General features: G+C 48.4%; 1 protein-coding gene across 2 annotated transcripts in view; it reads left to right on the top strand.

The window, feature by feature from the left end:
- LOC132833953 (carcinoembryonic antigen-related cell adhesion molecule 5-like) overlaps positions 1-22,565 on the top strand; it is a 62,404-nt gene extending 39,839 nt beyond the window's left edge. Inside the window, exons 4-10 of one of the 2 annotated variants that reach the window (XM_060852647.1) lie at positions 2,096-2,359; positions 5,591-5,869; positions 9,343-9,606; positions 15,678-15,953; positions 17,601-17,864; positions 19,882-19,989; positions 22,063-22,565. In XM_060852647.1, the coding sequence (XP_060708630.1) occupies positions 2,096-2,359; positions 5,591-5,869; positions 9,343-9,606; positions 15,678-15,953; positions 17,601-17,864; positions 19,882-19,989; positions 22,063-22,070 (1,463 nt within the window). In that variant the 3' untranslated portion in view covers positions 22,071-22,565. Of the gene's footprint in view, positions 1-2,095; positions 2,360-5,590; positions 5,870-9,342; positions 9,607-15,674; positions 15,954-17,600; positions 17,865-19,881; positions 19,990-22,062 lie in introns of both variants that reach the window. The other variant, XM_060852646.1, reaches the window with a different exon arrangement.
- Positions 22,566-22,589: the final 24 nt, after the last annotated feature.

The following is a 22,589-nucleotide window of genomic DNA, read 5'->3' on the forward strand; positions in this document are numbered from 1 at the left end:
CCACCTTGGCCGACTGTCTGTGTGGAGTTTGCACATTGTCCCCGTGTCTGCGTGGGTTTCCTACTACAATCCAAAGATGCGCAGGTTAGGCGGATTGGTCATGCTAAATTGCCCCGTAGCATCGAGGGATGTGCAGGCTGGGTGAATTAGCTATGGGACATGTAGAGTTACAGGAATAGGATGGCGTTTGACAGCGCCAGGGACCCGGGTTCGATTCCAGCATTGGGCGAATGTCTGTGGAGGGTTTGCACATTCTCCCCGTGTCTGTGTGGGTTTCCTCTGGGTGCTCTGAATTCCTCCCACAGTCCAAAGTTGTGCAGGTTGGGGTGACTTGGTCATAATAAACTGTCCCGTAGTGTCCAGGGATTTGGAGGTTAGGGTGGATTGGCCATGCTAAATTGTCCCATAGTGTCCAGGGATGTGTATGCTAGGCGGATTGGCCATACTAAATTGTCCCATAGTGCCCAGGGATGTGCAGTTAGGGTGGATTGTCCATGCTAAATTGTCCCATAGTGGCCAGGGATGTGCAGGTTAAGGTAGATTGGCCATGCTAAATTGTCCCATGGTGCCCAGAGATATGCAGGTTAGGGTGAATTGTCCATGCTAAATTGTCCCATAGTGCCCAGGGATGTGTAAGTTAGGGTGGATTGGCTGTGCTAAATTGTCCCCCAGTGCCCAGAAATGTGCGGTTAGGGTGGATTGTCCATGCTAAATTGTCCCATAGTGGCCAGGGATGTGCAGGTTAAGGTGGATTGGCCATGCTAAATTGTCCCATAGTGTCCAGGGATGTGTAGGTTAGGGTGGATTGTCCATGCTAAATTGTCCCATAGTGCCCAGGGATATGCAGGTTAGGGTGAATTGTCCATGCTAAATTGTCCCATAGTGCCCAGGGATGTGTAGGTTAGGGTGGATTGTCCATGCTAAATTGTCCCATAGTGCCCAGAGATATGCAGGTTAGGGTGAATTGTCCATGCTAAATTGTCCCATAGTGGCCAGGGATGTGCAGGTTAAGGTGGATTGGCCATGCTAAATTGTCCCATAGTGCCCAGGGATGTGCAGGTTAGGGTGGATTGTCCATGCTAAATTGTCCCATAGTGCCCAGGGATGTGTAGGTTAGGGTGGAATGGCCATGCTAATTTGTCCCATAGTGGCCAGGGATGTGCAGGTGAGGGTGGATTGGCCATGCTAAAATGCCTGTAATGTTCACAGATATGTACGTTAGGTGCATTAGTCAGGGGTAAATGTAGGATGATAGGGTAGGGGAATGGGTCTGGGTGGGATACTCTTTGGAGGGTCGGTGTGGACTTGTTGGGCCAATTGGCCTGTTTCCGCACTGTAGGGATTCGATGAAATATATTGATGTCATGTTTTCAAATGGCTGCTGGAGAAACTGCAACATTGTCTGTCTTAGGGAATGATGATTTCAAAATATTTGCCCCTCACAGCCTCTTCCCAAGCATGGCTCACCATTGTATACTCGTCAAGGTAACTGGAAAAGAGATGCACTTTTGCCGTGGTGACTGTTTCCCGGCCTTGAACTGACAAAGTTCACAGTTCAGGAGAAGGGGACTGGGCCTTATCTCAGTGTTGCAGCTGCTGTTGTGCGCAGACAAAGAATGCAAGGCGTTGTCCCTCCAGGAAATCCCTGCCATTTGAAATTCCTAGTCTGTTATGCGTCGACAGCGACAAAAGTGAAATCCATTCGGGATCCAGGGAACCTGCCAGGTCTAACATTGCAAATACAAACCTGGACGCAAGCGCACCAGATTCTCAACTGACCGTGCACGTGGCTCCATTAATCCCGCTCTTCCTGCCTTGTGTCTGCGTGGGTTCCCTCCGGGTGCTCCGGTTTCCTCCCACAATCCAAACCTATGCAGGTTTGGGTGAATAGGCCATGCTGCCTTACCCATTTTGTTAGGTGCATTAGTCAGGGTGGGGAATGGGTCTGGTTGGGTTATTCTTCAGAGGGCCGGTGTGAACTCATTGGGCTAAACGGCCTGTTTCCACACTGTTGGTAATCTAATTACAAGACTCTGTATATTTCTTTCGCTTGCGAGTAACCCACGCTAATACCTACATCCTTTACCCGTTGCAGTTGGTCCTGAAGACCTTCGAATTTCCATTGATCCTGACAAGGAAGATATCACTGTGGGGTCAAATGTCACGTTCAACTGTTCTGCTCAGTCAGTTCCAACTCCCGAATTCGAGTGGTTTTTCCAAGGACATCCTCTGAACCAAACAGGACAGATGATGACCATTGCTCGCTACGGCCCAAGTCACAACGGCATTTACATGTGCCAGGTCTACAACAATATGACCGGAAAATACGCCAATGTAACCACAGAGGTCCATGTTGTAGGTAAGAAGTAAAATAGCGCCCTCTTGTGCAACAGGAAAGAATTGAACTCTATCCAAAGGTGCAGGAGATGGTGGTGCAGCAGTGCTGACACTGGACTAGCAAGTCCTTGAGCAATGTCGGGGGCTGTGGGTTCAAATCTTACCATCGTAACTACCGCAAGTCAGGGATGTGAAGCCAGTTTCACAATCCTGATGACCAAGGTAACCAGTGATGACAAGGTCAGCACGAGGAAATTGAACAAGGTAGGATTTGGACCCTGGGGATCCACATTACAGCGACATCTCACTCCCCAAATGGCTATCAAAGTGCATGGCTGCATCCTGGATGTGACAGGATAATTACATCTCTGGAGAAGGCCTGTCTTGCCCACAGCAGCTCTCCGAGTGGGCATTGTGCCATGCTGTGTCGCCCCCCGCGCATTTATGCCTGTGTGAATATATGCCGCCATTGATGCGGCTGAGGTCAAGGAAGCTTTTCGCTCATCTGTTCCCTCGCGCGCCCTCCCCTACTGCAGATAGTGATGCCTTTTCGGGCTCGCTCAGGGGTGACACCACTGAATCGCACTTGGCAATTGAGCTGCCCCACCCACAATGCATTCTGTGCCCTTGCCACCCTCTATGCTTCACATGGAGGAGTACTGTGTCACTAGCCAAGGGGTGGCAGAGAGTAGCTGGCGGGTTCCTTGCCAACGTTTGACTTGATGCCACGTGATTCCATGGGGTCTCGAGTCAACGTCAAGGGCTCCTAGGACAACTCCTGAGTGGGCCACCGCCTCTGGGTTTGGTGCCAAGTGTAATTGAGTATTGGAGCCGCACTAATCAATCATATTTCTCATTGCTGATAATGAGCAGGTTTCGGGGAGTCTTGGGGAGTTCGGTACTCACTGCGGGATTCCCAGCCTCTGACCTGGTCCTGTAGCCGTGTAATTGGAAGCCATTGCAAAGAAAGTGGGTAGCTGTTTTTTTACAGGACATTCACAGCAATGTCTACTGAGTTCCAATCACACTTGCCTTGAGCTGCAGAACGGACAGAAATTTTATGTCGGAAACGGAAGGCCAATTTTATTCATTGTGCTAAGTGGAATTTGAATTGATTTCTCTCTGGAATACCTTGACCGAGAATAAAGACTCGTTGTTTCTCAAATTCCATCAATTGCAGACGCAAAGAAGGTTCATCATGCATTAAACCTTTGAAAAGTAATGAAAATTCGACAAAATCAAACTGGAAATGCAATATTTGACTTGGGCAGGAGATTAAAAAGGGTGAAGGGCTTTTGTCGATTTTCCTGCTCCTCAGATGCTGCCTGACTTGCTGTGCTTTTCCAGCACCACTTTAATCCTGACTCTGATCTCCAGCATCTGCAGTCCTCACTTTCGCCTCATTCTGAGTATGTTTACCATCCTGTCCCAGTTAATGCAGGGTTAAGGGGTGAAGGATCCTCTTCAGAGGGTCTGTGCAGACTTGATGGGCTAATTGGCCTTGATTTGTATTGTAGGGATTCTTTACTTCATTGATTTTTCACCACTGATCAAGAATCTATCTCTCTTGAGCCTAAATACATGCAAGGATGTTGCCCCCACAGCTCTCTGTAGCCGGGGGATGTTCCAAAATCTCAAAACCCTCTGAGAGAGGAATACTCTATATCTCAGATTTCAATTGGCACCCACCCCTCTTGAGTATAAGAACAGACAGTGCAACTTACACAAGGTGGCCTTCAATCCCATGCTACATTGCCGTGTGGCGTCCAGCGATGCACAGGCTTGGTGGGTTAAGCCATGGCAGATGCAGGGATGGGGTTGATGGGCTGTATAGCCTCAGTCTGTTATGCAGTCTGTTCTAAGTAGTAGCATTTTGCCAGCCCACCTGAAATACTTCTCCTTTGACTTCAGCGGAATTGTATATCAGGCAGGGACAGAAAATCCTTGGATTTCAACAGTTGGAATTTGTTGAAATCCAAGGATTGGAGCGGCAGATTGGTTTTAACTCTCAATGCCGAAATTAACATTATCTGAAATCAACATGACCTCTTGTTTCTGGATTTAAATTTACTCGCTGAGCTGGAAGGTTCATTTTCAGAAGTTTTGCCACCAGACTAGGTTACACCAATAGTGAGCCTCTGGCGCCATCTGGAGGCTCACTTATGATGTTACATAGTGTGGTGATGAAACGTCTGAAAACTAACCTTCCAGCTCAGCGAGCTAACCTCCATCCAGAACCTCAACCTGAGCTCCAAATCTTCTCAAAACTCGCTATGATCTCTTCTTATTGACTGGTTCCGTAAACCTCCTACAATAACTTAATTCAGGTGTCAGCAGGGGACATCAGGTCAATATAATGTTCTGAAAGTTTGACGTTAAAGAAAGCATGATGGCACAGTGGTTAGTGACTGCTGCCTCACAGCACCAGCGAGCTGGGTTCGATTCCCACCTCAGAGCAAATGCCTGTGTGGAATTTGCACATTCTCCCCGTGTCTACATGGATTTACTCTGGTTTCCTCCCACAATCCAAAAAGATTACTTACAGTGTGGAAACAAGTCCGCACTGACCCTCCAAAGAGCAACCCACCCAGACCCCTACATTTACCCCTTCAACTAACACTACGGGCAATTTAGCCTGGCCAATTCATCTAACCTACACATTTTTGGACTGTGGGAGGAAACCAGAGCAAACCCACACAGACACGGGGAGAATGTGCAAACTCCGCACAGCCAGTTGCTTGAGGTGGGAATTGAACCCGGGTCTCTAGCGCTGTGAGGTAGCAGTGCTAGCCACTGTGCCGCCCAGCTACAGGCCAGTTGAATTGGCCAAGCTAAATTTCCAAGTCAGGGGTAAATATAGGGTAGGGAAATGGGAGTGGGTGAGTTACTCTTCGGAGAGTCGGTGTGGACTTGTTGGGTCGAAGGGCCTGTTTCCATACTGTGGATAATCTAACCTCAACCAAATTGCATTAAAATAATCTTTTTTGACACATAGTGTTTACAAGCAAGGAGAGAGTTGGTTAGTCAGTTTGCAATGCAGAGTGATGTCATTGGCATGAGTTCACTTCACACACCAAGGCCTCTCCTTTTCAACCCCATCCCTCGCCTGCGTTATCTCTTTCTAATGAGGGAGTAGGACAATAGCAACTTCACCTTCCATTTTCATGCAAATGCTACCAGCGCCAATGCACTGATTTCAATAAAATGGAAAGCTATGCAACGATAGAAAAACAATCTTTTCTCTCTATTCCAGAGCCGGTCTCGAAGCCAAACATTACTGCAGATGTTTCAGACCCTGTTGAACACAACGACACGGTGTCCTTGACTTGTCACGTGACTGGTGATCTGCGATATCTGAACTGGATGAAGGCGAACCAGTTTATTCAGAACAACGAGAGGGTGAAGTTATCAGAGGGCAATGTTACACTGTCAATATTATCGGTGAACAGATCTGATTCAGGCAATTACACGTGCCAGGCATGGGGCTACAGAAATAACGAAACCAGCAATCCATTTGAACTGAACGTTTACTGTGAGTACAAATCAGTGACGGTATGATAGAATTTTAAATTTTGCTGTTTGTACACCATGGTAATTTATTGAAATATTTGATCCAAATTCAGGAAGTGTCATTTGTCACATTATTGGATATGCCAATTACTTTCTATCTAGATGCTGGAGTCTAAGGGTTCAGAAGTTGTGCTGCGGTGTACAAAATCCTAATTTACCTACAAATTCCTGGTTGGACCTCCCTTGGAGTGCTGTCAGCAGAAATGGACACCACACCTGAGGAAGGATATATTGATCTCAGAGGGAGTACAGTGCAGGTTTACAAGAATGTTACCCGGACTGAGGAGAGATTATACAAATTGGACCTGGTTTCTTGAGAATATGGCAGGTTAAGGGGTGATCTTATTGAAGTCTTCAATGCAATAACAAGAAAAGACAGATAAACTTACAGACGAACTATTTCCACTGGTGAGAGATTCCAGAACTGGGGGGCATAGTCGAATAATTCTGGCCAGTTGAGTTCAGGAGAGACATTAGGAAGCACGCAGAGGGTGGGGGTGCATTTGGAATGCTGTTCCACAAACAGCAGTGGATGCTGGATCAGTTGTTAATTTTAATTTTGAGTTTGGTCCAGCGAAGATATTAAGGGATATGGAGCGAAGGAAGGTATGTGGAGTTAGGCCACAATCTCATTGAATGGTGGAACAGGCTAAAGGGGCTGAATGGCCTCCTTCTGTTCCTATGTAGATGCTGTTTTACAGCATGCATTTGCTGGGGATTAGTTAGCTCAGTTGGCTGGGCAGCTGATTTGCAATGCAATGTGATCCTTACTTTAACTCTCACAATCTATGAGTGCAGGATATAGGATCTCGTTCTCATCCTCGCCCCGTGTCCTCACCAGCAGTCATTCCTCCTCACCCCCCTGCGGTTTGGTGACTTTACCTCGGCTGTTACCTTGGTCACTTTGGCTTGTAAAGATCTTGCACCATAGCTTCAAACTCCAACATGTTCACGATCAAACTTGAATTAAAAGCTTATCTCAGTAATGGTAGACTTGTATCTTAATTCATAAAAGTTGATCTGCTTCACTCAATCTGGCCTACTTCTGACTCCAGTCTCTCAGTAATTATTTTAGATTACCTACAGTGTGGAAACAAGCCATTTGCCCTAACCTGTCCACACCAACCCTCTGAAGAATAACCCACCAAGACCCATTCCCTACCCTACATTTACCCTTGACCTATGCACCTAACACTATGGACAACTTAGCACGGCCAATCCACCCTAACCTGCTCATCCCTGTGCACTATGGGACAATTTCGCATGGCCAATCCACCCTAACCTACACATCCCTGGGCACTATGGGACAATTTAGCATGGCCAATCCACCCTAACCGGCACATCCCTGGGCACTATGGGACAATTTAGCATGGCCAATCCACCCTAACCTACACATCCCTGGGCACTATGGGACAATTTAGCATGGCCAATCCACCCTAACCTGCACATCCCTGGGCACTATGGGACAATTTAGCATGGCCAATCCACCCTAACCTGCACATCCCTGGGCACTATGGGACAATTTAGCATGGCCAATCCACCCTAACCTGCACATCCCTGGGCACTATGGGACAATTTAGCACGGCCAATCCACCCTAACCTGTACATCTTTGGACTGTGGGAAGAAACTGGAGCACCCAGAGGAAATCCGTGCAGACACAGGGAGAATGTGCAAACTCCACACAGACAGTCGACCAAGTCGAGAATTGAACTTGGGTCCCTGGTGCTGTGAGGTAGCAGTAGATGCAGCCCTTGAAAATGGGTGAGGAAACCACTATGAGATGTGGAAAAAGTTAAAAATCACACAACACCAGGTTATAGTCCAATAACTTTATTTGGAAGCACTAGCTTTCAGAGCACTGCTCCTCTGTCAAGTAGCTAGAAGTCTGCTGCCCATTCCATTGCTGAAAATCTACCCTGTTTCCAGGTGCAAAGGATGAGCCTGGGCCAAATATTCTTCCAAATATTTCCGGCAGTGTGGAAAGAGGCCGTTGGGCCCATCGAATCTGCATGTTCATTTATAAAATGGAGTTCTTCGTTCATTTTGTGTGTTCCTTCTTTTCCTTGAATTCAGAAGAGATTTACCAGGATGTTGCCGGGTATGGAAGTTCTGAGTTATAAAGAAAGGTGGGACTTTAATCACTGGAGCATAGGAGATTGAGAAGCGACCTTATGGAGGTTTATGAAGGGCATAGATAGATTTCCTACAGTGTGGAACAGGCCCAACAAGTCCACACCGACCCTCTGAAGATCCATTCCCCTCCATTTACCCCAGATTAATGTACCTAACACTAATGACTTTTGGAAGTCTAGATAGACCACATCCACTGGGTTTCCCTGGTCTAACCTACTTGTCACCTCTTCAAATAATTAGTATGGCCATAATCTTCACATCGCGTGTGGTAGGAGAGTGGGAGAGATTTCTGGTCAGCCGTGTGTGGGGAGAGATTGGAGCCTCTGATATCCACAGCATATGGAACATGTGTGTGTTACCATGGCAACTCAAGTATCCATGGTGATTTAGCATGGTCAATTCACTTAACCTGCACATCTTTGGGCTGTGGGAGGAAACCCATGGGGCGAATGTACAAACTCCACACACATTGTGGCCCGAGGCCAGAATCGAACCCTGGAGCTGTGAGGCAGTAGTGCTAGCCACTGAGCCACTGTGCCACCCCAGAGTTGATGGGTGTTGTCTTTTCCCTAGGATGGGGGAGGGGGGCTGGTTTCAGGAGCAGGGGGTTCATTCTTCAAGTGAGAATAAAAAGATTTCAGAAAGATGCGAGGGGCAAACATTTTGCACAGAGGGTGGTCCGCACGTGGAGTGAAAGAAGTGGTGGATGTGGGTACACTTACAATGTTTAAAAGAAATTTGAGTAAGTACATGAATAGGAAAGGTTTGGAGGGATATGGGCCAGGAGCAGGCAGGTAGGACTAGTTTAGTTTGGGATTGTGTTCGGTATGGACTGGTTGGACCAAAAGCTCTTTTTCCGTGCTGTGTGAAGTTAGGACATGATGAGATCTGTGCCCAAAGTCAAGTCCAACATGCAGCACCTGAGGTAGGGCAAGGGCACAGGTTCTGAGCTGCCCCCCCCCCAGCTGAAAGGGGCATCAAATCCTGCGCCAATCTGGTCCACACTAGCGCGCCACCAAATAAGACACCATAGATACTTGAGTTGCCATGGTGACACACACATTCCATCTGCTGTGGATATCAGAGACTCCAATCTCTCCCCACACACAGCTGACCAGAAATCTCTCCCATTCTCCTTCCACATGCGATGTGAAGATTTTCATGTTGATACACATATGGCCATTTTTATGAATGTCTTTCCCTTAGCCATCAAGTCCTAACAGTGTGACCCAGAGCTCAGAGACAGAGAGCACTCCTGCGTGTTCCTGTTACTCATAGCAATACTCTCTCTCTCATTCCAGATGGACCAGATACACCTCAGCTGACTATTGAAGACGAGAAGGAAATGTATGCACGGGAATCCGATATCGTTCTCCGGTGTACTGCTGACTCTTTTCCTCCTGCAACGTTCGAATGGCTATTGAACGGCATCTCTCTCCAGCAGACGAGTGAAACGCTAACCCTTTCCAAAGTTAACATAAGCGACTTTGGGAATTACACCTGTAAGGCTTATAACAACCGCACCATGTTATATGCAGAAACAACAAAGAAAATAACAGCAATCGGTGAGGATTTAATTCTGTGTTCCCCATGTAGAAATGAAAAATATGCTGCTAGGGTGTACACTGGGATTTGGTGTTAATAATTGCTTGTGTGCATATTCTATGGTTGCAATAGAAGGCGTGCTGTGTATCAGAACATAGAACATTGCAGCACATTCGGCCCTCGATGTTGCGCCGATCTGTGGAACCAATCTGAAGCCTATCTATCCTACACTTTTCCATTCTCAGCCATATGTTTATCCAATGATCATTTCAATGCCCTTAAAGCTGGCGAGTCTATTCCCGTTGTAGGCAGGGCGTTCCATCCCCCTACTACTCTCTGAGTAATGAAACTACCTCTGACTATCCACTCATTGATCGCCTTCCAACGCTGTGTAACACGAGAAGATGAAGTGGCCAGGAATTCCTAATCCATGCCACCAATTATATTACCGCCAAACCCACACTGATTCAGCACAATCACGGCTTATTTATCAAAAGCTTTCTGAATATCCAAATAAACCACATCCACTGCGCCTCCCTCATCTATTCTCCATGTTATGTCTTCAACCAAGCTCCAGGGGATTTGTCAAACATGATTTCCCTTTCAGAACTCCGTAATAACTTTGTGGTATTTTCAGAGTGCCCTTTTATAACTTTCTTTTATAACAGACTCTAGCATTTTCCCTACCATCGATGTTAGGTTGATGAGTCTGGAATTCTCAGGTTTCTCTCACCCCCTTTATCTTTGAAGTAGTGGGGTTACATTTGCCAGCTGGAACTGTTCCTGAATTTACGGAATTTTGCAAGTTATCAGTCAATGTATCCACTATCTCCATGGTCACCTCCTTGAATACCCTGGGATGTAGATTATCAGAGATAAGTGTGCGGTGCTGAAAGAGCACAGCAGGTTAGGCAGGATCCGAGGAGCAGGAGAATCAACATTACGGGAAAACGCCCTTCATCAGGAATGAGGCTGGGAGCCTCAGGGATGGAGAGATAAATGGGAGGGGGCTGGGGCTGGGGTAAAGGTAGCTGAGAGTGCGAAAAGTGGATGGAGGTGGGGGTAAAGGTGATAGGTCAGAGGGGAGGATGTAGCAGATAGGTGGGAAGGAAGTTGGACAGGTGGGACAGGTCATGAGGATAGTGCTGAGCTGGAAGGTTGGAACTGGGGTAAGATGGGGGGAGGGGAAACTGGTGAAGCCCACATTGATGCCCTGGGGTTGGAGGGTCCCAAAGGAGAAGATGAGGCGTTCTTCCTTTAGGCGTCCGGTGGTGAGGGAGCGGCGATGGAGGAGGCCCAGGACCTGCATGCCCTCAGCAGAATGGGAGGGGGAGTTGAAGTGTTCAGCCATCGGGCAGTGAGGTTGGTTGGTGCGGGTGTCCCGAAGATGTTCTCTGAAGCGCTCTGCGAGAAGGCGTCCTGTCTCCCCAACGTAGAGGAGACAGTATCGGGAGCAACAGATACAATAAATGATATTAGTGGATGCGTAGGTTAAACTTTGATGGATGTGGAAGGGTCCTTTGGAGCCTTGAACGGAGGTGAGGGAGGCGGTGTGGGCGCAGGTTTTGCAATTCCTGCGGTGGCAGGGGAAGGTGCCAGGATGGGAGGGTGGGTTGTTGGGGGCGGGGATGGCGTGGACCTGACCAGGTAGTCATGGGGGGAACGGTCTTTACAGAAAGCGGAAAGGGGTGGGGAGGGAAATATATCTCTGGTGGTTTGTAGGTGGCGGAAATGGCGGAGGATGATACGATGCATACGGAGGTCCCCAGGGATTCCTCAGCTTTTACTCCCGTTGATTCCCCCAGCACTTTTAAAAAAGTTCCTCCTTCCTAAAAGACCATTGCATCGCTAACATTTCTGGGAAGTTTTTGTGTCTTTTTCTCTGAAGTTCGAACTAACATAGTTGAATAATTACTCCATCATTCCCCTGCTCTCCTTGATCAAATCTCCTGTAAAGGGCCTTCATTTGTTTTCCGCCAGACTTTTCCTTTTTACATGCATACAGAAGCTCTTACTGCCTGTTTTTACTTTACTTGCGAGTTTAATCTCATGCTTTGTTTGTTGAGTTGGGACTGGAAGGTTTTATCTTAATAAACTACTTGATGCTCCATTATTGAAGTCTAAGTTACCCCCATCCTTCAGACTTCGAGACCTGCAATGTTCAGGCAGAACTAAACAGCATCTTTTGTTGAGTACATGTTCTGCCATAGTTAAACTCATACTCATAGAATTGTATAGTGCAGAATCAAACCCTTTAGCCTTATTTGTCCATGCTGACCTGATATCAGATTAGATTCCCAAAACGTGGAAACAGGCACTTTAGCCCAACCAGTCCCTACGGACTCTCCGAAGAGTAACCCACCCAGACCCATTTCCCTCTGACTAATGCACCTAACACTATGGGCAATTTAGCCTGGCCAATTCACTTGACCTGCACATATTTGGACTGTGGGAGGAAACTGGTGCATCTGAAGGAAACCCACGCAGACACGGGAAAATGTGCAAACTCCATACAGCCTGAGGCTGAAATTGAACCTGGGACCCTGGCGCTGTAAGACAGCAGTATTAACCATTGCACCACCCTAACTTTGTCTAGTTTCATTTATAAGCACTTGGCCCGCATCCCTCCAAACCATCCTGTTCGTGTACCCATCCAGATACCTTTGTAATTGTATCAACCTTCGCCACCTCCTATGGCAGCTCTTTCCATACGTGCACCACCCTCGATATGACCCTCAGGTCCCTTTTAAGTCATTCCCCTCTCACCTCAAAACTCTGCCACCTAGTTTTGGACTCGCATTATGCTGTGGAAACGACTGTCCATTGACCCTATCCTCATGACCTTAGAAAGCTCTGACAGGTCGCCCCTCAGATCCCGATGCTCCATGGAAAACAGCCCCGGCCTATTCAGCTTCTCCCAATAGCTCATACCCACAACATCCTTTCAAATTCCCCAACATCCTTCCTACAGCAGGGAGACCAGCATTGAATGTTGTATCAGGTTTATCCCTGGGAATGACCTCTGTTGGTTTACCATCACTGTTCACTTGAACACTAATTTTGCATTGTTTGTTCACGCTGTGGAATACTGTCTCTGAGCTCCACTTGATGATAGGATTTGACCTTTGTCTTTGTTCATGCTGAATTACTGCATTCCTCTTCACGCAAACCCCCCCTCCCCCCCACACTGAGACCTGGGGACGAACATCCCGAGGGCACTGGTGGGAAGGCTTGTGAAAATCTATGGAAGGAACCACAGTCTGCTTTTCCAAATAAGAATCCGTATCAGATGTTGGTGGTTACAGTTTACATTCCTAACTGTTTCCCTTGGCTTTGTTCCAAGAAGTATTCACATTTTCAGACTCCCAAAGTATTTGTTTTGCAACAGAGGCTTTGGATGGATAGCACACACAAAGCTCCTGCAATACAAGGGCCAGGTTTTTTTTTTAATAGACTCCCTACAGTGTATTCGGCCCTTTGAGTTCGCAACCAACCTTGCATTCCATCCAGACCCACCCTAGCCCTGTGACCCTGCATTCTCCATGGCTAATCCACCCAGCCTGCAGCTCCCTAGACATTTTCCCATGGCAAGTCCATTTAAGCGACACATCCCCGTAACACTACGGGCGATTGAGCATGGCCAATCCTCTGAACCTGCACATCTTAGGACTAAGGGAGGAAACCCATGGGGGCAGAATCTGCAGACTCCACTCAGGCAGCTGCCTGAGAGTGGAATCGACCCTGTGTCCCTGGAGCTGTGAGGCAGCAGTGCTAACCACTGAGTCACTGAGATCTACAAACATAACGTTCACAATAAGAACGACTGACGTTCCTTACATGGCTGGATTCGAGTCTTTGGCAATGTGATTTGATCTGATGAGTTTTTTCACTACTCTTTCTTGGGACGTGGGTATGACTGGCAAGGCTACCATCAAGTGTCCATCCATAATTGCCCCTTGGTGGCTTGTTCAGTCAACGTGGATGGTCTAGAGTCACGTTCTGACAGACTGGGTGCAAGGTTAGGACAACAGAATTAGAATTCATGTGGACTCAAGTGCAAAGGTGCGGGAGGACAATGAAACATGTACAGTGTCGCCACACATGGCACCATCTGAGGTACAAAGTGCCCAGTTACAAAAGACAGTCCCTCAATAGACTGTGGTTGCTCCATGCAGGGGGATTTCCATACATGGTCTTGCTGTCCCCCCAGCGCGAGGCCAATCCCAACCGTGTTCACAAGCCGCTGGTCGCCATCGGTGACAGGCTGACCACCCCGGGCTCAGTCCGTACTCAACCCTGCTCCAGAGAAGGGTTACCGGGATATTGCCTGGTCTGGAGGGCTTCAGTTACAAAGAGAGGTTGAGGGCAGCATGGTGGCTCAGAGGGTTAGCACTGCTACCTCACAGCGCTAGGGGCCCGGGTTCGTTTCCCAGCTTCGGGGTGACTGTCTGGATGAGGTTTGCATGTTCTCCCCGTGTCTGCATGGGTTTCCTCCGGGTGCTCCGGTTTCCTCCCACAGTCCAAAGATGTGCAGGTTAGGGTGGATTGGCCATGCTAAATTGTCCCATAGTACCCAGGAATATGCAGGTTAGGGTGATTGGCCATACTAAATTGTCCCATAGTGTCCAGGCATGCATACGTTAGGATGGATTGGCCATACTAACTTGTTCTATAGTGTCCAGAGTTGTGTAGGTTAGGGTGGATTGGCCATGCTAACTTCCCTCATAGTGTCCAGGGATGTGCAGGTTAGGGTGGATTGGCCATGCTAAATTGTCCCATAGTGTCCAGGGATGTGCAGGTTAGGGTGGATTGGCCATGCTAAATTGTCCCATAGTGTCCAGGGATGTGCAGGTTAGGGTGGATTGGCCATGCTAACCTCCCTCTTAGTGTCCAGGGATGTGCAGGTTAGGGTAGATTGGCCATGCTAACTTCCCTCATAGTGCCCAGAGATGTGCAGGTTAGGGTGGATTGGCCATGCTAAATTGCTCCATAGTGCCCAGGGATGTGCAGGTTCGGGTGGATTGGCCATGCTAACCTGCTCCATAGTATTGAGGGATGTGTAGGTTAGGTGCATTAGTGAGGGGTAAATGCAGAGGAATGGGTCAGGGTGGGTTACTCTTCAGAGGGCCAGTGCGGACTTGTTGGGACAAATGGTCTGTTTCCACTCTGTAGCGATTCTATGACATGCAGCCATTGGTTCTGCGGGAACTCTCTGAGTGGGTGATTCACTCAGTGCCATTCCTCTCCCTTTAACACTGCGGCTTCTTCCTTTTCAGACAATTCCCATTCCCTGTTCAATGTGTCAATTGAAGGTGCCACCACTATCATCAGTTAACCCTTTGATGTACTTCCAGCTTTGTGACTCATCATCCTCTCAGGGACAGTGCACTCAATGCCCTTCACTGCCAACATAGAGTGGCAACAGTGGGTACCATCTACAAGATGCACTAACCCAACTAGGTTCCTCCAATAGCACCTTCCATAAGCATGACCTCTAACAATTAGAAGAACATGGGCCAGCAGATATAAGGGACCATCACCCCTTGCACATTCCCTGGAGCTCCATACTACTGTGGTTTACAGCTAGAGAACTGTTCCTTCAGTGTTGCTTAATGAAAACTGTGCAACTCCTCTTCCCTGGCAGGACCATGAGTGTCCTTAAACCACAGACACAGCAGCAGTTCACCCTCAACTCCTCAGGCCAATTCACAAACTCCTCACAGCGGGGAAGCAGGCCATTTGGCCCTTCCACAGAGCATCCCATCCAGTCAAACCCCCATCCTATTCCTGTAACCCTGCCTTTCCTTGCAGCCTGCACACCCCTAGATGCTACGGGACAATTTAGCATGGCCAATCTGCCTAACCTGCACATCTGTGGACCGGGGGGGAGGAATCCCACGCGGACACAGAGAGAACGTGCAAATCCACACAGGCAGTTGCCCGAGGGTGGAACCGAACCCGCGCCCCTGGAGCTGTGAGGTAACAGTGCTAACCGCTGAGCCACCAGTGCTGATGTTAAGCTTGTGCGACTTTAAGCATGATTGCCCTCCCTGACTAACCATCATGTTTTTCTATCTCTCCGTCTCAGAAGATATTTCAAAACCAGAGATTACAGCCAATGCTTTGTCACTGGTGGAGCACAATGGCACAGCAGTCCTGACGTGTGGTGTATTTGGCAGTTGGCACTCCCTGAGGTGGAGCCGGGACCAGAATGCACTGCTGCCCGGTGAAAATGTGGAACTTTCGGACAGGAACAAGACATTAACCATCAAAGCCGTGAACAGATCCGACGCGGGGAACTACACTTGCACAGTGGAGAGTCTGATCAGTAGCAAGGAGAGTGACCCATTCCCACTGGTCATTTACTGTGAGTACCTGACGTTATTTGTGATGGAACGACTGCTAGTGTCGGTATAATTCCAAGTGATGCTGGAAACACACAGCAGGTCAGGCAGCATCTGAGGAGCAGGAAAATTGACGTTTCGGGCAAAAGTCCTTCATCAGGCTTTTGCCCGAAACATCGATTTCCCTGCTCCTCAGATGCCTCTTCTGGAGTACTGTGTCTAGTTCTGGTTGGCCAGTTATAGAAAGACCATCATTAAGCTAGAGAAGGTTCATAAGACATTTGCCAGTATGTTGCAGTGAATGGAGGGTTTGCGTTATAGGGTTAGGCTGGGACTTTTTCACTGAAGCGTCGGAGGTTGAGGGGTGACTGTATAGGGGTTTGTAAAATCATGAGGGATATAGATGAGGTGAATGGCAGACATCTTTTTCCTAGGGTGAGGAGGTTTCAAGACTGGGAGATATATTTTTTTAAGGTGAGAGGAGAAAGACTTTAAAAAGACACGAGGGGCAATTATTTTACACAGAGAGAGTGTGTGTCAAATACACTTTCAGAGGAAGTGGGTGATGCAGGTACAGATGCAATTTTTAAAAGACATTTGGCTAAGTTCATGAATAAGAAATATTTGGAGGGAGATGAATCAAGTGCAGGCAGTTGGGACCAGTTTAGTTTGGGATTATGGTCAACATGGACGAGTTGGACCGAAGGGTCTGTTTCCATGCTGTGTGACTCGAATGAATCTGTTATATGAAGCTGTTATCAATAATAGTAAGCACGAAGCTATCGCTAGAATTGTAGTGATATTGAACTGCAGAAGCAGGCCAGTCAGCCCATCAAGCCCACACCAATCCTCCAAAAAGTATCCCCCTATCCCAGCAACTCTGCATTTCCCCAAACTTACACATCCCTGATCAAGATGGGCAATTTAGCAGAGCCAAATTATTTTTTTAGATTAGATTAGACTTAGAGTGTGGAAACAGGCCCTTCGGCCCAACAAGTCCACACCGACCCGCCGAAGCGCAACCCACCCATACCCCTACATTTATCCCTTACCTAACACTACAGGCAATTCACCTGACCCACACATCTTTGGACTGTGGGAGGAAACCGGAGCACCCGGAGGAAACCCACGCAGACACGGGGAGAACGTGCAAACTCCACACAGTCAGTCGCCTGAGTCGGGAATTGAACCCGGGTCTCAGGCGCTGTGAGGTAGCAGTGCTAACCACTGTGCCACCGTGCCGCCCACAAATCTCCCAAACCTGCACCTCTTTGGATCATGGGAGGAAACCGGAGCACCCAGAGAGAAAAAAACCCACGCAGAGAACACCCAAACTCCACACAGTCAGTCACCCGAGGGTGGGATTGAACCCAGATCCCTTATACTGTGAGACAGCAGTGCTAACCACTCAACCACTTCACGATCGCTGCTGTAAATTGTTACTGATGTCCTTATCTGGTTTGTCCGACACAAGAATTCCCAATTCCCAACAATGCAATCGATCCTCTGAATGGTCCAAAAAGCCTCTCAGTTGAAGGTGAGTTAGGGGTAGCAACACGTGCTGGGCTTGTCCATGAAAGAATAAGGAAAGGCTGTGAAATGTTATTCCGCAGTCATCAGACACCCAGCTAAAGACTGATGTCTCACGCCTACATTTGTAATGGTTGCAGATGGACCAGATGAAGCCCAGATTGTAATAACATCCAAAGAGCAAAAAGTCTCTTACGGAGCCAACGTTACCCTGGAGTGCAAAATCGAATCATTTCCGCCCTCAAACTACAAATGGTTCTTGAATGGGGAAGAGCTCCCGCATCATGGAAAGGTATTGGTCGTCAGCAACATTACCCAAGGCAACTCTGGCAATTACACTTGTCAGGGCTACAATGTCCAAACCAGAATGGAGAAAAAAAATACCATACATCTTTCTCCATTGGGTAAGTGTGAACTTCCGGTTGGTGGACCCTCACGTGTTTTAATACAACCTGTGCATTGCAAAACCTTTTCATCTTGTGTGCAATTTCACGGAGAGTAACAATTCATACTGCATGGGCAGGTCGTTAGCGGTAACCATTGGCGACTGACCAGAGTCAACACTCCATCCAATCAGCAGCCTTTTCTCAGTTGGTGTAAATAGTTGCTCCCCTCAGAGTTTCTCGCATCTTTCCCGATCGTAACTTTTCAGCAGTCACTTCCCAGTAGCTTGCCACCATTGGGTCCAAGCGTTTCGAGTCCCATCATGTATTCCCTACTCTGCACTGACATTGATCCTCTTCCTGATCTGAGTGCCAAGGTCGAAACGCTGGGATCCTTTACCCCTTAGGCTGGGCCCATGACTGGCTGATATCCCACACCTAGTTCCTGACTTTACAGCAACCAATCACCTTCAGCACCAAGGGCAGCGACAAAACTTGGGAAACACACCAGTCTGGGAAGGGAGAGACAAAAAGAAGGCTCTGTGCAATTAATGCACACTGGCGTTATGTAACATTGGCACTGGAAACGGTGCCAAGCCTGGGACAACACCCGGAGTGGCAAGGTGGGGTGGGACGTGTTGTATGTGAGGGTCAATCCCGGAGTTTAAAAATGTGTTGCTGGAAAAGCACAGCAGGTCAGGCAGCATCAAAGGAGCAGGAGAATCGACGTTTCGGGCATAAGCCCTTCTTCAGGAATTTCGAGCTCATGCCCGAAACGTCGACTCTCCTGCTCCTTTGGTGCTGCCTGACCTGCTGCGCTTTTCCAGCAACACATTTTTAAGCTCTGATCCCCAAGCATCTGCAGTCCTAACTTCCTCAATTCCGGAGTTCCATTCCATCGCCTGGCACCATTTCACAAGAGGCAGCTGTGAGGGAACACATGACCCCGGAAACGTCTAATTCTCCAGCGCAAAACCGGAGAAGACAGCCACAGCTGTGCCGTTTTGAGTAAGTTGCTGATGTCTTGGCCTGCTTCCTGAGGGTAAAAAAATGAGGACTGCAGATGCTGGAGATCACAGTTGAAAATGTGTTGCTGGTTAAAGCACAGCAGGTCAGGCAGCATCCAAGGAACAGGAAATTCGACGTTTCGGGCACAAGCCCTTCATCCATACCTGCTGTGCTTTAACCAGCAACACATTTTCAACTGCTTCCTGAGGGCCTAGGAAAGTCAGGAGCTCTCACACAATGTTTAGTTCCTTCCACCTGACTGCCATGACCCATTCGAGATTTGACTCGGATGAAGCCGGTTTCAGTAATTCACAGGAAATGCTTCTTCCCAGTTGCTTATTGGATGCGTAGATGGGACTGACAGGTCAGAATCTATTCCCCAGAGCTGGAATGTCTATTACTGGGCTCTGGAGGTGGGGGCGCGTGTTTAAAGTGAGAGGGGGAGACTGCAAAGGAGACTTGAGTTTTTAATGACACAGAGAGTGGTAGGGTGCTGTCAGCGCTGGTGATGGAGGCAGATACGATAGGGGCGTTTCAGAGAAACACACATGAATATGCAAGGGATGTGGACCAAAGGTGGGGCGGATGGGATTGGTTTAATTTGGTGTCATGTTCGATACAGCGTGAAGGCCCATTCATGTACTGTCCAGTTCCATGGTGTAGTGGGAGCATTACCACTCAGTTTATTGACGGATACCAACTTTTTTATGAATGTACAGGGCCAGTGAGTGGGTGTCCTGCAAATAGATGTGAGTTTGTGTTTACACAAGAGGGCATGGCTGTGGAGAGATGATAATTTTTCTAAACACTCCCCAAAAGAACGATACGTTGGCCAAGTGCTGGCAAACGGGTCCAGATTAGGTTATCTGGTCAGCATGGACGGGTTGGGCTGAAGGGTCTGCTTCCGCGCCCGATGACTGTCCCTTTGCTGCTCCTCAGTGTGAATGCAGAGTTTGTTGGATGTTCCCCTGAGTTCCTCCTCTTCCTTCACTGTCAGACTTGTGACAATGGATTGTTTCCTCTCTGTTAGAATCAAATGATCTCGAAGACTATAAGAACAAGTCGTGGATTGCCGCAGCCGTGGTTGGCATCCTGGCCCTGATTGCAATCTGCGCCTGCATCATCTTCAAACAGCGAGGTATGTGATTTTCAGTCTCCTCAAGATTCACCCAACAAACCAAAATTGCTTTCTCATCGGGCAGGGTGCTGGAATATCCAAATCTACCTCTGAAAGCTGGGAGGGTGCCAACAGAAACACCATCTCTCCAGGATTTTTCACAAGTGCGTTTTGCAGCCACTATTGCGCTGCAGAAAAAGCTGCCCAGCGGTGGTGATGTGGGGAGGATACAAGAAATGGGAGTGGGAGTAGGGGGGTACGTTCGGAGCAGCACGGTGGATCAATGGTTAGCACTGCCGTCTCCCAGCATTCCAGCTCCGGGTAACTGTCTGTGTGGAGTTTGCACATTCTCCCCGTGTCTGTGTGGGTTTCCCCCGGGTGCTCCGGTTTCCTCCCACAGTCCAAAGATGTTCAGGTTAGGGTGGATTGGCCATACTAAATTGTCCCATAGTGCCCAGGGATGTGTAGGTTAGGGTGGATTGGCCATGCTAAATTGTCCCATAGTGCCCAGGGATGTGCAGGTTAGGGTGGATTGGCCATGCTAAATTGTCCCATAGTGTTCAGGGATGTGTAGGTTAGGGTGGATTGGCCATGCTAAATTGTCCCATAGTGTTCAGGGATGTGTAGGTTAGGGTGGATTGGCCATGCTAAATTGTCCCATAGTGTTCAGGGATGTGTAGGTTAGGGTGGATTGGCCATGCTAAACTGTCCCACAGTGTTCAGGGATGTGTAGGTTAGGTGCATTAGTCAGGGGTAAATGCAGAGTAATAGGGTAGGGGAATGGGTCTGGGTGGGTTACCCGTCAGAGGGTCGGTGTGGACTTGTTGGGCCAAATGGCACAGGGGGAACATGCAAACCCACACACAGACACAGGGGGAACATGCAAACCCACACACACAGGGAGAACATGCAAACCCACACACAGACACAGGGGGAACATGCAAACCCACACACAGACACAGGGAGAACATGCAAACCCACACACAGACACAAGGGGAACATGCAAACCCACACACAGACACAGGGGGAACATGCAAACCCACACACAGACACAGGGAGAACATGCAAACGCACACACAGACACAGGGGGAACATGCAAACCCACACACAGACACAGGGGGAACATGCAAACCCACACATAGACATGGGGAGAACATGCAAACCCACACACAGACACGGGGAGAACATGCAAATCCACGCATAGACACAGGGGGAACATGCAAACCCACACACAGACACAGGGGGATCATGCAATACCACACACAGACACAGGGAGAACATGCAAACCCACGCATAGACACGGGGAGAACATGCAAAAGCACACACAGACACAGGGAGAACATGCAAACCCACGCATAGACACGGGGAGAACATGCAAACCCACACACAGACACAGGGAGAATATGCAAACCCACACACAGACACAGGGGGAACATGCAAACCCACACACAGACACAGGGGGAACATGCAAACCCACACACAGACACAGGGAGAACATGCAAACCCACACACAGACACAGGGAGAACATGCAAACGCACACACAGACACAGGGGGAACATGCAAACCCACACATAGACATGGGGAGAACATGCAAACCCACACACAGACACGGGGAGAACATGCAAACCCACACACAGACACAGGGGGAACATGCAAACCCACGCATAGACATGGGGAGAACATGCAAACCCACACACAGACACGGGGAGAACATGCAAATCCACGCATAGACACAGGGGGAACATGCAAACCCACACACAGACACAGGAGGATCATGCAATACCACACACAGACACAGGGAGAACATGCAAACCCACGCATAGACACGGGGAGAACATGCAAACCCACACACAGACACAGGAAGGAAACTGCTATCCTGACCTAGTCTGGGCCTACATGTGACTCCATACCCACAGCAATGTGGTTGCCTCTTAACTGCCCTCCGGGCAATTAGGAGTGAGCAATAAGTGCTGCCCTGGCCAATGGCTCCCTGATCCTATGAACGAATAAAGCCAGAAACTGCTATGAGGTGACCAATGTTGTCCCTGATTCCCCCACCCAAGTGAATGATGTTTCTCCTTTCTGTCGGACAGGCAGCTAAGGTGTGAGAGACTCTGACAGAGCTCGCAACCTTCACGAAGGAACAAACACGCTGACAATTTCTCTCTCTGGGATGTCAATCACCTGCTGAGACCCCGGGGTTACTGAACATCGCCTCCATCTTGGTGGATGGATCTGGCTGGAGGGACCGGGGCAACGTGGAGAAGACCCTTTCGCTTTGCTTGCTCGGCAACTGGACCTTTCTCCTCAAAGGGACAGGTTGCTGCTGTGACAGGCTTGCAGTTGAGTTTTGTCAGAGCGTTAACCTAATTTATACCAGTTACCAACCTTTAACTTCTGCCTCTCTGCTTCACCACAAAAGAAAATATTCCAACCGAGAAATAACGAAGGGATACACTGCCTAACCGCGAAGATTTACGGGTATTCTCCAAGTTGGCACGAATGAAATGGTTTCTCACTGATGGGTGTGTTCACTTCAGTATGACTCTTCCCCTGTGTTTTTCTCTGTTGATGTAATAAATTGGTTGGTTTGTAACTATCAGAGTCCACTGTGATTGTC

Source organism: Hemiscyllium ocellatum, chromosome 38 (assembly GCF_020745735.1).
Source record: "Hemiscyllium ocellatum isolate sHemOce1 chromosome 38, sHemOce1.pat.X.cur, whole genome shotgun sequence".
In the NCBI taxonomy this organism is placed as follows: domain Eukaryota; kingdom Metazoa; phylum Chordata; class Chondrichthyes; order Orectolobiformes; family Hemiscylliidae; genus Hemiscyllium; species Hemiscyllium ocellatum.